The following is an 18,188-nucleotide window of genomic DNA, read 5'->3' on the forward strand; positions in this document are numbered from 1 at the left end:
AAGTCACTATTTGCAGAAATAAAATCATCATTGTAGATTGTGACTTGAGGCTGATTAATTGCTGATTCTTTATTTTATGCCATACAGGATGGTACATGGTACAGTGTACATGGGAGAGCACATGGTGTAGTATAAGTGTGTGTGTGTGTGTGTGTGTGTGTGTGTGTGTGTGTATAAGAGAAAACTTCTTATTGGAGAAAACTTGACCAGCAGGTTTCTCCATAGTCCCCTCGGGACTAAAAAACAAGCAATGTTTTTGTTGCATATTCCCCAGAAATAAAAAAAGAAAAAACTGAGTGGAAGTTTGTTTGGCACATAAATAGTATTTCCTGAATACCAGTCTTTGGGGAAATATTTTGCCTATCTTCTTTGTTTGCTCATTTCAATAGATTCCCTTGTGTCTTTATTGAGCCAAAAGATAAAACTTTAGCTGTGTTAGAATCATGGGATATGTTCAATTTCTGTACTTAAATATTGTATTTCTTCCTAGATTTTGATCTTTGATATAACATTTCCAGTTAAAAGTTAAGGAAAATTTTCTGAAATTTAACCAAAATGGAAAGGATGATAGAAATACATCAATACTCTTTAGTATCTGAATATTGAGATGTGTAGTGAATATGAACTTAAATGAAAAATGGGAAATATTAAAAAAACAACAACACATTTTGCCTTTTATTTGAATCCTTCTGAAGAAAACAATTGGTTTTTAAAATATCCTTTTAATAACTGAATAATGTCCGGAAATGATCATCACTCATAATTTAGTTAGTCCAATATGGCCTGTGTAAGGTAAGTCAAATTTTTAGTTTAACTGTCTTTTTTTGAGTTAGAAGTTAGGGAAATATTTTGGAAATGCAAGATTATTAAATTAGTCTTTAAATTGTCTCATTTGATCTATTCCTTTGATGGAGAAGTAAAAATTCCTATATAATTTTCTTATGAATATATGTAAAACATAATAACATGTAGCTTTTCATGTATAAATGACTAATCATTTTATTTATTTACCTCTATGAACTTGTAATTGCATTGGATTCATCATGGAGATAAAAATAAGGAGCAGTAATTATTTTTAATAACAATTAGCTGCTGTTTATTTTTTTATTCTTGAGGAAATCTAACAAAACATTTATATCCACTTCAAGGTTAAAGACAACTAGTGTGTTTAGCACTAACTCAGAAATGAAAAATAGGAAACAATGATGAATTAATGTTTTTACTAGTTATAATTAGTCAACCAAGTCATAACATTCCACAGATAATGAATAAAAATGTAGATTTATATTTTAATGGAAAAAACTCAAGGGACAATCAAATAGAAATATTTTTATGGTGGAATGCAAGGACTAACATTATTCATGAAGAATAGACAGATTAAAACTGGTGACAAGCATTCAGATGTGTTTAAGACAAATATTCTAGGAATTCAGTAGCTTTAAAAAGTACATGTGTGAATAAAATAATATCTGGTTTCTAGAAGAATAGAGGAATATATCTGAATAAATTTAATTGAAAAGAAAAGGAAAATTCTTATGTGGCATTTCACTTTGTCCATCATAGTTTATATTTTTAAGAAGGGGGGGGAAGAAAACCTTTTGAATATCATTTGGAAATTCTGAAAATTGGCTAAGACAAAGAAGTCTTGCTTTACAACAAAGAATATAATTAGCAAAAAACCAGATACAGTTAATAACTGTGAAATACTGTTGTAGCACTAGTCAGTGACAAGAACTGTGCTTAAAAGCATTTTATACTCAAATGAAAAGATATAGCTTCTTGCTGTGGTACATTTATACAATGGAGTATTACGCAGCCATAAAGAAGAAAGAAATCTTATCATTTGCAACTACATGGATGGATCTAGAGAGCATTATGTTAAGTGAAATAAGTCAGAAAGAGAAAGACAAGTACCATATGATCTCACTTATATGCGGAATCTAAAGAAAAGAATATGTGAATGAACTAATCAGAGACAGTTTTGAGGACACAAAGAAAACAACCGAGAGTTGTTAGATGGGTGGGGGAGGGGGGGGTTGGGGATAAGGGGAAAGGTGAAGGGATTAGGAAGCAGCTGGTAACCACAAGATGGCCTCAGGGTTTTCTGAAAATTAATTTGGGGAAAAGATATAGCTTCTTAATGTGATCTTAATATAATCTACACAACTATAAAGAAGGTAATATGAGACTATTATACATTGAGTAAATTTTAAAAAGATTAAAATATAGGAAGACTACTTTTAGTTTTTCTGTTTGTTTCATTTCCTAAGTCATTCAGATTTGAGGCATTGTTAATGACTTACTTAGAACTTTCTAAGTTGATTCTAGAGGCCACTGACGGAGTATATGAATAGGCAAGTGGAAGGAATTAAAAAAATAAACTGAAAGAAAATGGTACAAAATGTAATAAAAGGTATATGAAATGAAACGATGATGAAAAATGGAATAAAAACTACTTGAGATATTTGCTAAATTCAGAAAATAGGAAATCTGAGCTATTTAAATAGTCTGGTAGGGTAAAGTCTTTGAAAGATGGGTTGTAGATCAACACTAAATTGTGGAGCTAAATTTCAAATGACTGAAAAGCCCCCTATTAAGTGGTAAGTATGCCTTATTTCAATCTTGTCACGGGAAGAAACTCAGCATTTTTATAAAGATGACTAACATTAGGGGACATGTTCATTTTGATGACCTCAAGGTAGTTTGTGAAAATATTTGCACATAGATAAGTTTTTGAATAAGGAACATTTTATGGCTGAGAATAAAGAAAATTATTTTTTTAACTCCGATTTAATTTTGTTTTCTCTAGCTTTGATAGGAAAAAAAAGAAATGAACAATTCAATGGAAATAGAGTTTATTTTGCTTGGATTGACAGATGATCCTCTGTTGCAAATTGTGATTTTCCTGTTTCTATTTGTAAACTACATCTTGAGCCTCATGGGAAACTTAATTATCATCCTCCTCACTCTGCTGGACCCCCATCTCAAGACTCCGATGTATTTCTTCCTCCGAAATTTCTCCTTCTTAGAAGTTTCATTCACAACCGTCTGCATTCCACGATTCTTGATAAGCATTTTGACTGGAGATAAAACAATTTCCTACAGTGGTTGTGCAATACAGTTATTCTTTTTTATTTTATTAGGAGTTACAGAATTTTACCTTCTGGCTGCCATGTCCTATGACCGCTATGTTGCCATCTGCAAACCGCTGCATTACCCGATTATTATGAACAACAAAGTGTGCTGTCAGCTTGTACTCAGCTCTTGGTTAACTGGATTCCTAATTATCTTTCCCCCATTGGTCTTGGGACTCAAGCTGGAATTCTGTGCTTCAAAAACTATTGATCACTTCCTCTGTGACACTTCTCCTCTCCTGCAGATCTCTTGCACAGATACACAGTTGATAGAATTGATGGCTTTTGTCTTAGCTGTTGTGACACTTGTAGTCACTTTGTTGTTAGTGGTCCTCTCCTACACATACATCATCAAAACCATTCTAAAATTTCCTTCTGTTCAACAACGAACAAAGGCCTTTTCCACATGTTCCTCTCACATGGTTGTTGTCTCTATTACATATGGGAGTTGCATCTTTATGTACATGAAACCATCAGCAAAGGAAAGGGTGACTTTAACTAAAGGTGTAGCTGTGCTCAATACCTCTGTTGCACCTTTACTAAACCCCTTCATTTACACCCTAAGAAACCAGCAGGTGAAAGCAGCTCTCAAGGATATGCTGCACAGGTTTTGTTATTTTGAAAACAGTGAGACAAAAGTGGGATGTAAGTAATATGTTGTTGAAACGTGAATAGGAAAATTGAAAACAATTTTCAGTTTATTTGTTCATATCTATGCCATTTCTCCCCTCAACTATTTATATCGTATTAGGTTTACTAAGTCTTCCTGATCTCTGTGCTTCCCTCTGTTCTTTTTTTGAGTAGATCTTTTTACTCTTTAGTAGTAAACTGCCTTCTTCAATCCAGAATATTAAATTCCATCTTTGAGTAGAAATATCTCTTCCCATTAATGATACCTTCATGTACTGAATGCTTTCAAAAAATGAACCTTGCTAGATATACTTAGTTAATTATTTCAAATATGTGTGATAATTGTTAAGCATTGCATATGCTCCTAAGTATTTTGTCTGCTAAAACTGTAAGAGACAAACTCAAAACCTGATAATTATTATGTCATGTAATTGCACTTGTGATGAAAAAGAGAGAAATTAAATAATTTTAAAGTTCAAAGTAGCCTTCCAAGAAAAAAAGTAATTTATGCTGAAACCTGAAAGATGAATAAGGAAATGAAAGTTTCAAAGGTTCTGTAATCAGAAATATAAAATATGCAAAGGAACTGAGATTCTAATAAGTTTCAACTTGAGTTACAATGATTATGTATATGGTATTTGTGAACATTATTAGTTAATGTTTTGTGTAGAAATAATTGAACTCCAGGCTTTGGAGTTCAATTGCTTATATTGCATTATAGTATTAGGCCTACAAATGATAGTAACCCATGAAAGAAATTCAGGTATTATATAATTTATTTACAGATAGGTTTGGGATCTTTTGATATATTTTAAACTATATGTAAATTTAAAATGCCTGATCCATTCTGTTTAATAAGTAAATTTAAAATGCCTGATCAATCCAGTTTAATCAAATTTATTAAGTATACCTTACATAAAAGTGCATATGATCATTTTTTTTTAGTTTTCTTTTTTTTATAGTTTTATTTTATTTTATTTTATTTTTACATCCCTCACACCGTGAACCCCCCTCCCCCCATCCACTATCCCTCCGACCTCACACTGAACCATCACATTATACACATAAAATTATAGTTGGCATTCATTAATGTCCAGCCTCTGGTGTACAATGCCATGATGCATATGATCATTTTAAATGAATGGATTTGAACAAATATTGACATCACATAATAATAAAGACAGAGAACATTTACATTATACTAAATATTTCCCTTTCCCTCTTCCCAGTCGTCCCCTTTCCCTCATGCCTGCCACTGGATCCAGGTATCCAGTCTTGTCCTTTTGGTCACTATAACTTAATTTTGCCTTTTCTGATTTTTTCACAAAAGAAACCACAAAGAATTACCATTGAACAACATCTCCCCATTTTTCCACCCTCTAGTCCCTGGTAATTTTCAGTTTATATATTTTTGATCCCATGATTAACACAGGATCATAAAAATGAATTTATCGACTATCATGTGAATGCTGAATATATTATTACAAATATCACATTATCATTAGTTATCAATGCAGTATAAAAACTGAGTGGTAGAGTAAAGGAATTGAACATAAACTAAGATTTAATACAGTTCTGTCATGAGCAAGAAGAGTATTTTCCCTCCTTTTTGAAAAATATATTAAATCAGAGAATGAATAAAGTGATTTCATAGATCAATATGAAATTTAAATCAGTTTTATTCTCACACTGGAATGTTTTAGAAATGTGACAATGACAATGATAAAGAAGATGAAGATGATGATAAAATGAAGGTAAGTTTGTGGTCCTGGCAATGGAAGTCTTATTTCACCGTCTACATGGTCTGAGAAAAGTTACCTCAGGTCATTGGATTGACTTTCCTCAGAGATAAAATGAATCCATATACATGAACACATGAAAATCAAATGATTTCGGCAGTAAGAAAAGGTGATATAGGACCATTTGTGACAACATGAATGGATCTTGAGAGTATAATGCTAAGCGAAATAAGTCAGACAGAAAAAGCAGAGGACCCTATGATTTCACTGATATGTGGTATATAAACCAAAAACAACAAAAGAACAAGACAAACAAATGAGAAACAAAAACTCATAGACACAGACAATAATTTAGTGGTTACCAGAGGGTAAGGGGGTTGGGGGTGGTAGATGAGGATAAGGGGGATCAAATATATGGTGATGGAAGGAGAACTGACTGGGTGGTGAACACACAATGGGATTTATAGATGATGGAATACAGAATTGTACACCTGAAATCTATGTAATTTCACTAACAACTGTCACCCCAATAAATAAAAAAAAGAAAATAAAATGATGCTTTACTTTTACAATATGAAGATATAATCCAGACCTTTATAAAATGGAGACGAGATCTGTATACAAATCAGGCTGTTTCAGACATTCTGAAAAAACTGTATCTCATCTTGTTGAAATCTGTTCCCTCTCTTCCTTTCCCTGCTCCCGCAGATCTCTCCCTCTGTCTCTCTCCAAGCCCCTTCTCTCTAGCCATTCTTCTTTTATCCAGAGGCACGATTATCACAATATAATAAAATTAAAATTTGGGAGCAAATTATTTTTCTAGAGGAAATGGAAGAATTAATTAATTCAAATACAAAATTTAATCCTTAGAATTGCTGTAACTGGGGAGTAAAGTGGCTCAGGTCAAAGTAATGATTAATCCGTATCTCATGCACTTGTACTTTCCACTTGAAACGTACTCCTAGGAGGTCCAGTTGAAAATGTAAAGTAAGAGTAAGCCTTCCAATGACGCGAAGATATAACTCTCCTAAACAATTTAAGAAAGATTCCTTGATAAAGTTACTGGGAAAGTGGGTGGAAGAAGTTCCAAGGCATGAGATAGGAAAACATCAGCACTCCTGTGTCGCATTCTAAACAGTCAGGGTTCTGTCTTGTGGAGAAAAACTTCCAATATCTGGGGATGGAGAGGCAGGCAGCTCTGATTACTATATTGCTCAACAAAATATTAAAGACCAATAAACTAGAACAGTTAAATAAGTTCCTGGTTGAAAACCTATGGCTACTCTCATAGCTCAGATAAAGTACAATATGTATTACTTTTCCTTGCTTTGGCTTTTTGAGAAGAAATTTACTTACAGGTGACTATACACACACATATGTACAGGCAAATATTTCCAAGAGTTTTTTTTTATCCACATAGGTGTTCATTTTTTTATTTATTATGTTTGTGTTGTTATTTATTTGTTTTATTATTTATTAATTGTAACATTTATTATGTTAAAACAGGACCCCAGGATTCCTTGACTTCTGAGGGGAATAGAGGGCATGTGAGGAAGAGGAATTGTGGGAGGTTAAGGGGAAAACATGGTAATACATACATCATCTCCCTATGATGTAAGGGACTCCTAAAAGAATTTTTAAATAATTAGAACCTAAGCTATACTCGAATACCTATCAAGCCAGGAATGCAGCAAGTAATAAATATAATAATTAAATGATGAAAGCATTTTTTTCTTCAACTTGATTCCTCATTTAATTGAGAAATATGATCATTTGTGGAGAACTATACTTTTTTCCTTTTTAATTGAAGTTTATTGGTGTAACAATTGTTAGTAAAGTTACATAGGTTTCATGTGTACAATTCTGTAATTCATCATCTATATATCATATCGTGTGTTCACCACCCAGAGTCAGTTCTCCTTCCATCACCATATGTTTGATCCCTTTTACCCTCATCTATACATTTTTTTTGAAATTTCTCTGTGGCTTAAACTTTTATGAGGTGATGATAAAATGCTTCCTTAAAAATCATTCAATGTATGTTAGATGAGTGTGGAAATGGAGAATGAATAAGGAAGAGTAATATTTCTCTAACACCATTATCCCCTCAATCTAAAGTTTAATAAAACCTCTCATTCTTTTTTCCTGAATATCTCTGACTCTATTATATGTATCGTAGACCCACTGTCACATTTACATACTGAATTTCAAAATTTTCTCAGAAGTGTAAAGTAATGATCTTCTCACTTGTCCCCTTGACTCTTTATTGTCCATATTCAACATAAATTTAAAGAGTAAGCTTGCCAAAATAAAAAAAGCTGAATATTAAAATTTACACCTTATATACAATTTCAATGATTCTCTTTATTGGAAGTATCATGTAAAGAACAGCATCTCAAAATAACCAGGGTATATATTAAACACCGACAGTATCCCAGACAGAATGACTCAGACACACCAGGAATGGTAACTTGAAATAACATTTATAAGACCACCTAGGTGATTCTTGTACACAAAACCTTTCAAAATTATTTAATATCAAGTTTAAGTCCAAAATACTATTCTGACACACAGGTCCCTTTATGTTTTGACCCTTCAACCTTTACAGACTTGTTACCTCTATCTTCTGAAAAGTGCATCTAGTATCAGTTGCAACGTTTTTGAATTGTTCAAAATAAATGTTATCTTTTACTGAGTGCTGAACAGTTCTAATAGTATATATTTTCTGAATTATGAGGTATGACTTACATGTGGAGAAACTGAGGCATAAACGGTTTATGTATTCTGTGCAGTGTCGCACATTGAGTACTTGGTGAAGATTTTAGTAACCAGGCTGAATATCTCAAAATCCTGTTCTAAGCATTAGATATACTAATTCTCCAAATGCATGTGGTTATCTAACACTCTGTTATTTGCATATATGTATATCTTAGTTTTCTTTCCTTATGTATACTTTTGGTTTCAGCATAATTATTACTTTCTCCTGAAAGGCCTCCCAGATCTCAAAGTTTACTTAGAAGCCATTTAATGTACCCCATGTTATTTTTCTAAGTGTTTACTAAAACACTAATTATAGCAATATTGGGGTTATGTGCGAGTTACATTTATACAAAGCATATTTTCCTCAAACTCATGGTTTCTGGAAACGAATATTCAATAGGAGATGTTATTAAAACTTGGATTACAAATAAGTCATGGGGATGTAATGTACAGCATGGGAAATATAGTCAATAATACTGTGATAGCATGGTACAGTGTCATATGGTTGCTGGACTTATCATGCTGGTCACTTCTTTAGGCATAAAAGTGTTGAATAACTATGGTGTACACCTGAAACTAATGTAATATATGTTAGGTGTATTTTAATGAAAATCTTTTTTAAAAACTTGGATTATAGACTTGAAGGCAGTAAGTTACTATAGCAAGGAGAAATATTTTCATAAAGAGAATAAAATGTAAGGATTTTTAAAAAGAAATTTTATAAATATATTTTTTCAATTTCATTACTGAATTGAATATATGGAATTTCAGCATAAAGAATTGTCAGAAAATAGCGACACAGATTACAGACCATTGAAATATTAGAATTTTATTGGTGATTTCTTTATTATAATAGCTTTTATACATCTGTATTTGTTTAGGTTATGAATGTATGATTTAAAAACCAAAGTCCCCCCCCCCAGAGTCAGAATACACAATGTGACATATAGATGATATTATCACAGAATTGTACACTTGAAACCTATGGAATTTTACTAACACTTGTCACCCCAATAAACTTTAATTAAAAAAAAAGAATAAAAAATAAATAAAAAACAAAGTGCCGTCAATTAAAATATTTCCCACCTGCTTTTTCTGAAGGGACAATGAGAGTAATAAATTAGATGAAACCAACATTGTTTTACCACTCACTCATTATGAAGTATTACTGTTTCCAGGTAAGTAACTATTTACAAGTGAACTTTGAAGAATCAATAGAGGATTTTAAATGAATGGAATACCATGTTGTTGTTTATGTTTATATCATAAACAAAATTGAAAGGTAACGGGCAAAAAATAAATCTGTAAAGATAAAAAAGACAAACTTACAATACTTATAATAAAAAGAGCTTGTACATGTTGATGAGAAATATTAAAACAATATGGAAAAGAAGGGCAAAGGGTATGAACAGACAATCCATTGAAGAAATGAAAATGACTTATAAAATTATCAATATCTATTATCTTAGACACCATATATTACATACTACTAATGATATTTCAGTATCACTAGTAATCAAATAATTGACCTTTAAACAGGAGAATATAATTTTGTTTGAAAATTAAAAAATGATTGTAAAAAATGATACTACTATGAAAAGATAAACTGTACTTTTATGTGTCCAGAATGAGAGAATGGCTCAATTATTTATGATATAGCAAAATATGTTATATTATTCAGTCATGAAGTTTCACCATTGTTTTACAGATTCAAATTAGAGATAAGAAAATCCTAAGTATAATATCAGAAAAAATGTGTGTTATGTAGTATGGATCAAGTAATGTTAAGATATACATATAAATACATAGAAAAGAAGACTGGACAAAAAGCACCTACATTGTCATAATAGTGTTCTGGGATGTTAGGTAATTTTGTATGTCTTCTTTACTACTGTGTGTTTTCAGAAATCTCCATGGCATCCTTTTGAAGTTTTGTTCGTTTTCACTCCCTCCCCTACCCATCGTTCCTTCAACATTCAAGCACACACTACATACACCATTTGATGGAGGGAACTGTGGGAGTTTGTGATCTCCACATCTTCTTGCCCCCACATTTATTTTTTGTCCTTGAAAACATGAAAGCCTGAAGAAGCAAAGTGCAAAAGCGCCCCTTGCGTTTGGGAGTATTAGTGTGAAGACTGGCTTTCAAAACACAGTATTTCTCATTGTCATAGCAACCTGGATCTTTTGGTTCTGTTCTAATTTCAAGACTAACACTGCATTTTTTAAATATAAGTATGTTCAATATATTCCAATTTTTAAAAATTTGTTTACTCATTTATTGATGTAAGTATGGCCTTGTAGATTTTTTTTTTAATTTATTGGGATGACATTGGTTATAAAATTTTATAGGTTTCAGGTGTGCATTTCTATAATACATCATCTATATATTGCATTGTGTACTTAAATTTTTGATTTAGAAATAGTTCATAGTTTTTATGCGTACAAAATATATTTTAGGTGCTTTAAACTAAACTTACAAATTTACTACTGGCTTGCAAAGACCATCTTTCTACAATTTTCTACAATCAGAGACGATACCTAAAGTGCATCCATTCCTAGAAGAGGTAACACACCTCTTATGACTGTGAGCAGGGAGCAAGGACCCCAAGCTTCTTGTCTTCAGGCCCCAATTAACAAGGCGTCATTCTATGTGAGTTTAATACACCCACAAACACAGTTACAAAGCTTGACATTTAGGTGCTCTCAAATCAACACCCATTCTAGCAGAGTTAGCCACATCATCACTAGTTAAGATATAGAGCAATTAGAAGCTAACAGAAAACGTTAGCTCTACCATTCAGACAGAAGGAATTCAGGAGCTAAACCCACTGGCAAGTGCACTGTTAATTTTTTTTAAAAAATTTAAAATGTTGGCCTCAAAGCCTTTTCACCCACGACAAAGAAAATCTGAGTCTAAATGGAATGTTTAAGAGAAATGCTTCCTCGTGCCTCGTGCCTCGCTCAGGCTTCATGCTGACCTTTTCATGGTCCCCAGCAGTTGCTCGGCTGTCATGAAATCCTGGCAAAGGTGGAAGGAATATCACTGGACCTGTCATGAGGTCAATCAGCTTGTTCTTTGTTCTTGGGCCAGTTTGCTAAATGTGTCCATCCTGAAGAGTCTGTATCCAAACCAGTGATAAAATGTACTACCAATTAATCACCAGCTCATTTCAGGGAATTGTAAACTTCCTCATATTTGTAGTCCACTCACCGCTTTACCTGGCTTGGGGGATCTCAGGCCTGGAATATAGACCACTTCAGGGACACATGAAGCTTCTGAAATTTGTGTTTTATCCTACCTGACCTATTTTAGTAGAATGTTCTGTGTGGTTTGCAACTGCTAAAGATATTGCCTACAGCTAAAGTGCATTCTCTATGAAAATGTTAATGTATTGTAATATCTCATTGGCTTTTTCATTATTCTCTGTAGAGGTTTATTATCTGAAAGCTGCTGAGTTTTCTTAAAAGCAGAAATGTTTCTTCTGTAAAATAGATTGCTCTTTCTGTAGTGAAGTCTCATAAACTAAAATACTTGTCAAAATAAATGAATAGGATGTTTGCTAATTTCATGACTTAAAAATCACATTTGTTTATTTACTCATTAATCTACAAAATTAAGCAATACACCCTGGATTGCAGTCATTAGTACAAATAATCAATATTCTTCTAACAGTCAGATGTAGCAGAGAACACTGTACAGTTGTGTTTGTTTCAAAATGAGGTATATTAATGTGCAAATGAGTTTAAAATTTCAAAAGGTTTCCTCTGGAAGAAAATCAAATACATAAATGTAGTCGCCCAGGAAACAGGGTTGGGATCATAACATACGAAGTGGATTTTATATGGAGGAATTGTAAAATGCAATGTGGCATTGAAATTCGAGGATGGCCAGAAGCTATTTGATCCAGAATTGGAGCATACATGCAAATGGAAGTTACCTTTATTCCTAATTAGATAGGCAATCAGGATATAGGGAGATGGTATCCACATGAAAGTGCAGACATCCATATAAAGGACCCTTTGCTCTCTTGGGTATAACAGAGAACTTAAATAGCTCATTTACCTGAGTCCCTTCAATTTGCCAAGTAGCATACTAGGAGCATGGAATATAAAGTCAACGGAGCTTCACTTCTCTCATCTGTAAAATCAGAGAATAGTGCTTTTCTCACAGGGTTTCTTTTGAGTATTAAATAAAATAATATATGTAAGCCCTTAGAAAGTACATAGTGAGCTCCATATGTGCATTTGTGAAATAAATATTTTCAATGATGTCATCTAAGATTTCGAGTAGCTTACAGTTTACTTATGGTAGAGGCAAGTAAATCAAGTATCTTTGTGCTGTGTAACAGGTGATGACAGGGACGTGGACACAATATTGTAGGAACACCAGCGAGCCTAGTGGATGTCCTCATATGGGAGACTTGAACTTCATTTTGAAAGTTGTGAGAATATTCAGTGAAGAATTTTAAGCTGGAGAAAGATCCTTCCAGGTCTGTATGATGAAATACAGTGTTGTCGGTAAATGTCAGGGGACTGGACTAGAATCCAGAAATGAATTGAGACCTTTGCTGTGGAGATGTGAGAACCTGGCCAGAGGCAGTGTGGCATTTCATTGGAATGGAATAATACCTGCAGAGAGAAATCAACCTTAGATTCTAGAAAATAATTGCCTTCAAGGATCTATTGACATACCTCTGGATGGCCCTGGTAGGACTGGACCTTGGTTAAGAGATTACCAGACAATATGTTTCTGAGACAGTTACAGCTGTGGTTTGGCTACATAATAGAAATTGTAAGGAATAGGAAAAATAAAACGGAGTCAGTGAAATAGTATTAAATGTTGATGTTACAACATTGTAAATGTGTGCATGCTTTAAAATTTGTAAAATATTTTCCCATATGCTATTTTATGTTTTCTAGTGTCAGATATACTTGCTTCAAATGGAATAGTCTTTCAAAAGTGCAGATTGGATGTGTATCATTTAGGTAAGAATAAATTGAAGCAAAAGCCATTTGTGCCTGTAGGAATCAATGCATTTTAGTACGTTAAAAAAAAATAAGAGGTGTAACTGAGCTATAAGATTCTTCAAGAGAACCTCCTATATTAGGTAAGTATATATGAGGTAGAAAAACATGATCAGAAGAAATGCATGAAACACATTTCTTCGATTTTATGGTTAAGGCTGTGAGTTTTAGAATTTTTTTCACAATTGTTTTTTTGAAAAACACAACATCTTTTGTAATATATCCCAGAAGACTTTTTTCACCTGCTGGTTCCTTAGGGTGTAAATGAAGGGATTTAGTAAAGGGGCAACTGAGGTATACAGCAAAGCTACACCTTTGGATACAGTCACTCTTTCTTTTGCAGAGGGTTTAATGTACATAAAAATACAGCTACCATAAGTCATGGAGACAACAATCATGTGAGAAGTACACGTTGAAAAAGCTTTGGTCCTTTGCTGTGCAGAAGGGAATTTCAGAATGGTCTTAATGATGTGAGTGTAAGAGAGAATCACTAACACCAATGTGACCACAAGTGTCACCACAGCTAAGATACAAGACATCAATTCTAGGACATGTGTATCTGTGCAAGAGATCTGGAGGAGAGGAGAAGTTTCACACATAAAGTGATCAATTACTCTGGAAGCACAGAACTCTAACTTGAGTCCCAAGACCAACGGGGGAAAGATGATTAGAAATCCTGTTACCCAAGAACTGAGTACAAGCTGATAGCAGACTTTGCTGTTCATAATGATCCGGTAATGCAGCGGTTTGCAGATGGCAACATAGCGGTCATAGGACATGGCAGCCAGAAGGTAAAATTCCGTAACTCCCAGTAAAAGAATAAAAAATAATTGAGCTGCACAATTATTATATGAAATGGTGTTTTTTCTAGTCACAATGGTTATCAGGAATCTGGGAATACATACTGTTGTGAATATGATTTCCAGAAATGAGAAATTACGGAGAAAGAAATACATTGGTGTCTTGAGGCGAGGATCCAGCAGGGTAAGGAGAATAATGACTAAGTTCCCCATCAGGCTCAACGTGTAATTCAAAAATAAAAACAGGAAAATCACAATTTGCAATTGTGGGTCATCTGTCAATCCTAGGAGAATGAACTCCACTTCCATTGACTGGTTCTTCATTTCTCTTTGGTGAGCCTTATCAAATTTACATAGGAAAAGAAAAAAAAAAAGAAAGAATATATGTGAATATGACATAATATAACCTATGTAGATTAACCTAAATATATAAATGAGCGAAATGTATGTATATTGACCTAAATATATATAAATTAACCTAAATGTGAAATAAATATATATTCACTAAATAAATATATTTGTTCGGTAAATATATGTGTGTGTGTATTTAACCTAATGCAGAAAAAAGCATACATTCTTTCTTTTGTCATAAAACACTGAACAAATATTTATTGCACATTTTTTTTGTGTGTGCAGTTATAGTTGACCACTATACAGGTTACAAAGGTGTTTAAAATGCAGTTATTGTTTTAAATGAACTTAACAGTCAACTGGAAGAGACACAGTCACATACCCAAATCACAGCACCAATTATGAAAGATATTTTAAGATGGCTTCAGCACTATAGGGGTATCCACAGAGGATGTCTGTTTTTCTTTCTTTTCTTTTTTTTAAATTAAAGTTTATTGGGGTGACTATTGTTAGTAAAGTTACATAGATTTCAGGTGTACAAATGTGTAATACATCATCTATATATCCAATTGTGTGTTCACCACCCACAATCAGTTCTTCTTCCATCACCATATATTTTACCCTCATCTATCACCCCCTCCCCCCCTCTATCACCCCTCCCCCCCCATTCTCTGGTAAAAAAGCATACACTCTTTAATTTATCCATTTGCAAATGTTTTTGCCAGTCTGAAATTGCTAATGACTCATAATTTACTTGCTACAGTCATATCTAAATTCATTCTCATCTATTAGTTCTCTTTATTATAATATTCATAATTTTTCCTCTGGAACTTGAACTTGAATTTTTTTTGATTTATGTGCATTTTTTCCCATCCCTCCTGAATCAACTGTGCATGTATTTTTTCAAAAAAGCATATGCATTATTTTAATGCCTTTTCTATTATTTTTATTCAATCTATGTAAATGTACTAAGTTGGTTTGTCTTTTTAGAAAAAGTATCAGGGTGACTTTTCAAAACCAGGATTTAGGGTAATATTGCAGTTTCAGTAATGGTCAATCACTAAGGCAATACTTATTTCTAGTAAGTAGATAAAGGTCCTAATTATAATAGTTTTGAAATTTTCTCTGTACTGAAAGTACACGATTATTTTTATGATGGTATTAAATTTCTTGACTGACTTTGCTATACTCAAATGGACAGTTGTTTTTCAGTATACGTGACAAATAAAACAAAGCAAAACGACAAAAAAAGTAATATTTTAATTTTAAAATTTGTCCTTGTTTTCAATTAATCTTTTTGAAATGCATTCTTGTATGTGTCTACATAATTTGGGGCATTATTTTTTTTTACTTCCTTTATATCCTTTAAAAAACTATTAAATACGCCAGGAATGTATTACCCCTTATCCATTCTACATAGTAGGAATTGTATTTACTTCCATGTTGTACAATTCCCTTGTTATGTTAAACATGTCAGTCTATTTTATTTTATGCATTACCTTTTACGAGAAATAGGTTACTAAGCACTCTTTGTCATCTTTACTCTTTTGCATTTGTCTTATTAATATTGCTAGTCTATTTGTTACTTTTTTCTTATTTGGAAAAAATATACAGTGCAGTAATGTAAGCAATCTCAGGGAAGCTGGCTGGAGGCCTGAGGAAAGTTCTCTTTTCTTGGGAAGGGCAGGATGCCCTGGAATGGATTCTCCTTCAAAAGAGGGGCCCATTTAAAAACAACAAAATAAGAAAACCACTAAGATTTTCTCTGCTTAATGTGATTTTCCAAATGTTAGTGAATAGCTTCAATGTTTTTAATGGCAACTGAAGACATGCAGTTTTCAGCTACTAAGTGGTGACAAGCTTTTCTTGTAAAAATATATGTTTCCATCCTTGCTGTGACTCTCATCTTTGCTCTACCTATGATATGAAAAGGTATGTGTTAGGAGTTAGTCATACAATTTCTATTACCATGTGGGTCGAACAGACTGTTGTGGAACTACGTTCTTTCAAATTATAGGCAAGAGTTGTTCAGTGTTTTCTTCACATCACTTTATCCAAGACAACACTTAATTCACAAAGAAAATTAGAGAAAATGAAACTTAGGTGTAACTGTATACGGATTAAATAGATTACAATACTTGTTAATACACAACCATAAAATGACTCTACCACTAAACAAATCTGTAAAACTAAAAATTCAGTAGTCAAATTTAATTCCCTGAATTGGACTTATTATGTATCTGACTTAATTTCTGATTTCGCAGGTAAGCTAAAAATACAGTTGACTTACTTACTTTCTTGAATCTATTATATTTATCATTCCACTCTGTGCATGGAAAAGATGTATGTTAACATAATTAATTATTTTACTCTGTTATGATCATATTATATAATAGGGCAATTTATAAAGAATTGTTTTTGTGAGAAGAGGCAATGTATACGTACAAGTATTGTGTTTCTGTAAATAACTTCCATATTCCCTCAATTCCATACTTACTGTGATGTTCAGAACTCAGGTATCAATAATTTAATGGCCATCCATCGTTTATTCCATCAGTTGCAGTTTTGCAAAATTTTGTTTTTATAATGCAATCATTCAAACTCTCTCAAAACAGGTAGTTATTCTTTAAAACAAAATAAAATTTTTTTGAAAGATCAACTGAAAAATACTCAGGATATTATCTTATAAAAGATAAGCAACTGTTCCAAGAAAGAGACTCTACATTGCCAACTTTACACTTACAAAATGCTGCAGTTTTATCATTTTCTACTTGTATAGACTCAAGGGATCTATTAAAATAAAACAAAGAAAGAAAAACTCTGGGGATCAGAGTTCCAGAAGTTCTAATTACTGGCAATAAAGACACCACTGTAATCTACTTTAAATAAAAGCTGAAATGAAAGTATCCCAGAGGAGCATCCAAGTGGTTTAGAAAAATCAATGAAATATGTAACAGAATCACAAGCAGTTCCTTCCGATTAATAACAGAACAAATTTTAGACTTTATCGTAAACTGTTTTACACTCTGGCATCTACTGGTGTATATATTTGATTTACATACAACAATGAAGCATAATTTATTTTTGGATTAATAAAGTGAGATTTGAGGTGGATATCTGATGAATTTTTTTACTCTCTCAGTAAACTGAATTTTATCTATTAAAATTTTTATGTTAATACCCAAACCTGGATACAATCCAATATCAGCTGGTGAGTTGATAGATGAATCTTAGAAATCTTATCCTAAGAGAAAGAAGCCAGATATAACATCCAAAAACTCTGATTCCAGTTCTATAATTCTTGAAAACACTAAATTAAAAACCTGATAAGTAGCTAGGGCCAGAGAGTGAAGAGAAATGACTAACTACAGAAGTGTCATGAAGGAACTTTTTAAGGTTTATAAAACATTTTAAATCTTGACTGTAGTGGTCGCAAACTTGTTGCAACAGTGTTGCTAACCTTTTGTGATATCAGAGGGATTATTCATTATGAATTTGTACCAACTGGACAAATAGTTAACCAAGTTTACTATTTGGAAGTGATAAAAAGGCTGCGTGAAAAAGTTAGACGACCTGAACTTTTTGCCAACAATTCATGTCATTTGCATCACAACAATGCACCAGCTCACAGGGCACTGTCTGTGAGGGAGGTTTCTGGCCACTAAGCAAATAACTATGTTGGAATACCCTCCCTGGGGTATAATACTCACCTGATCTGGCCCCCAGTGACTTCTTTCTTTACCCAA

The 18,188-nt window shown here is 32.9% G+C and overlaps 2 protein-coding genes across 2 annotated transcripts; one reads left to right on the forward strand and one right to left on the reverse strand.

Moving 5' to 3' along the window:
- Positions 1-2,830: 2,830 nt before the first annotated feature.
- On the forward strand, positions 2,831-3,787 carry LOC308502078 (olfactory receptor 6C6-like; the record flags this gene model as incomplete). The annotated part of the gene is made up of 1 exon (XM_081059325.1): positions 2,831-3,787. The coding sequence occupies one exon, from the start codon at positions 2,831-2,833 to the stop codon at positions 3,785-3,787; it is 957 nt and encodes a 318-aa protein (XP_080915451.1).
- A 9,683-nt stretch (positions 3,788-13,470) lies between these two features.
- Positions 13,471-14,415, reverse strand: LOC308502082 (olfactory receptor 6C6; the record flags this gene model as incomplete). Its single annotated transcript, XM_081059331.1, has 1 exon — positions 13,471-14,415. One exon carries the CDS (start codon positions 14,413-14,415, stop codon positions 13,471-13,473), a length of 945 nt encoding a protein of 314 aa, XP_080915457.1.
- Between the last annotated feature and the right edge of the window lie 3,773 nt (positions 14,416-18,188).

This window comes from Rhinolophus hipposideros, assembly GCF_964194185.1.
Source record: "Rhinolophus hipposideros genome assembly, chromosome: 9".
Lineage (NCBI taxonomy): Eukaryota > Metazoa > Chordata > Mammalia > Chiroptera > Rhinolophidae > Rhinolophus > Rhinolophus hipposideros.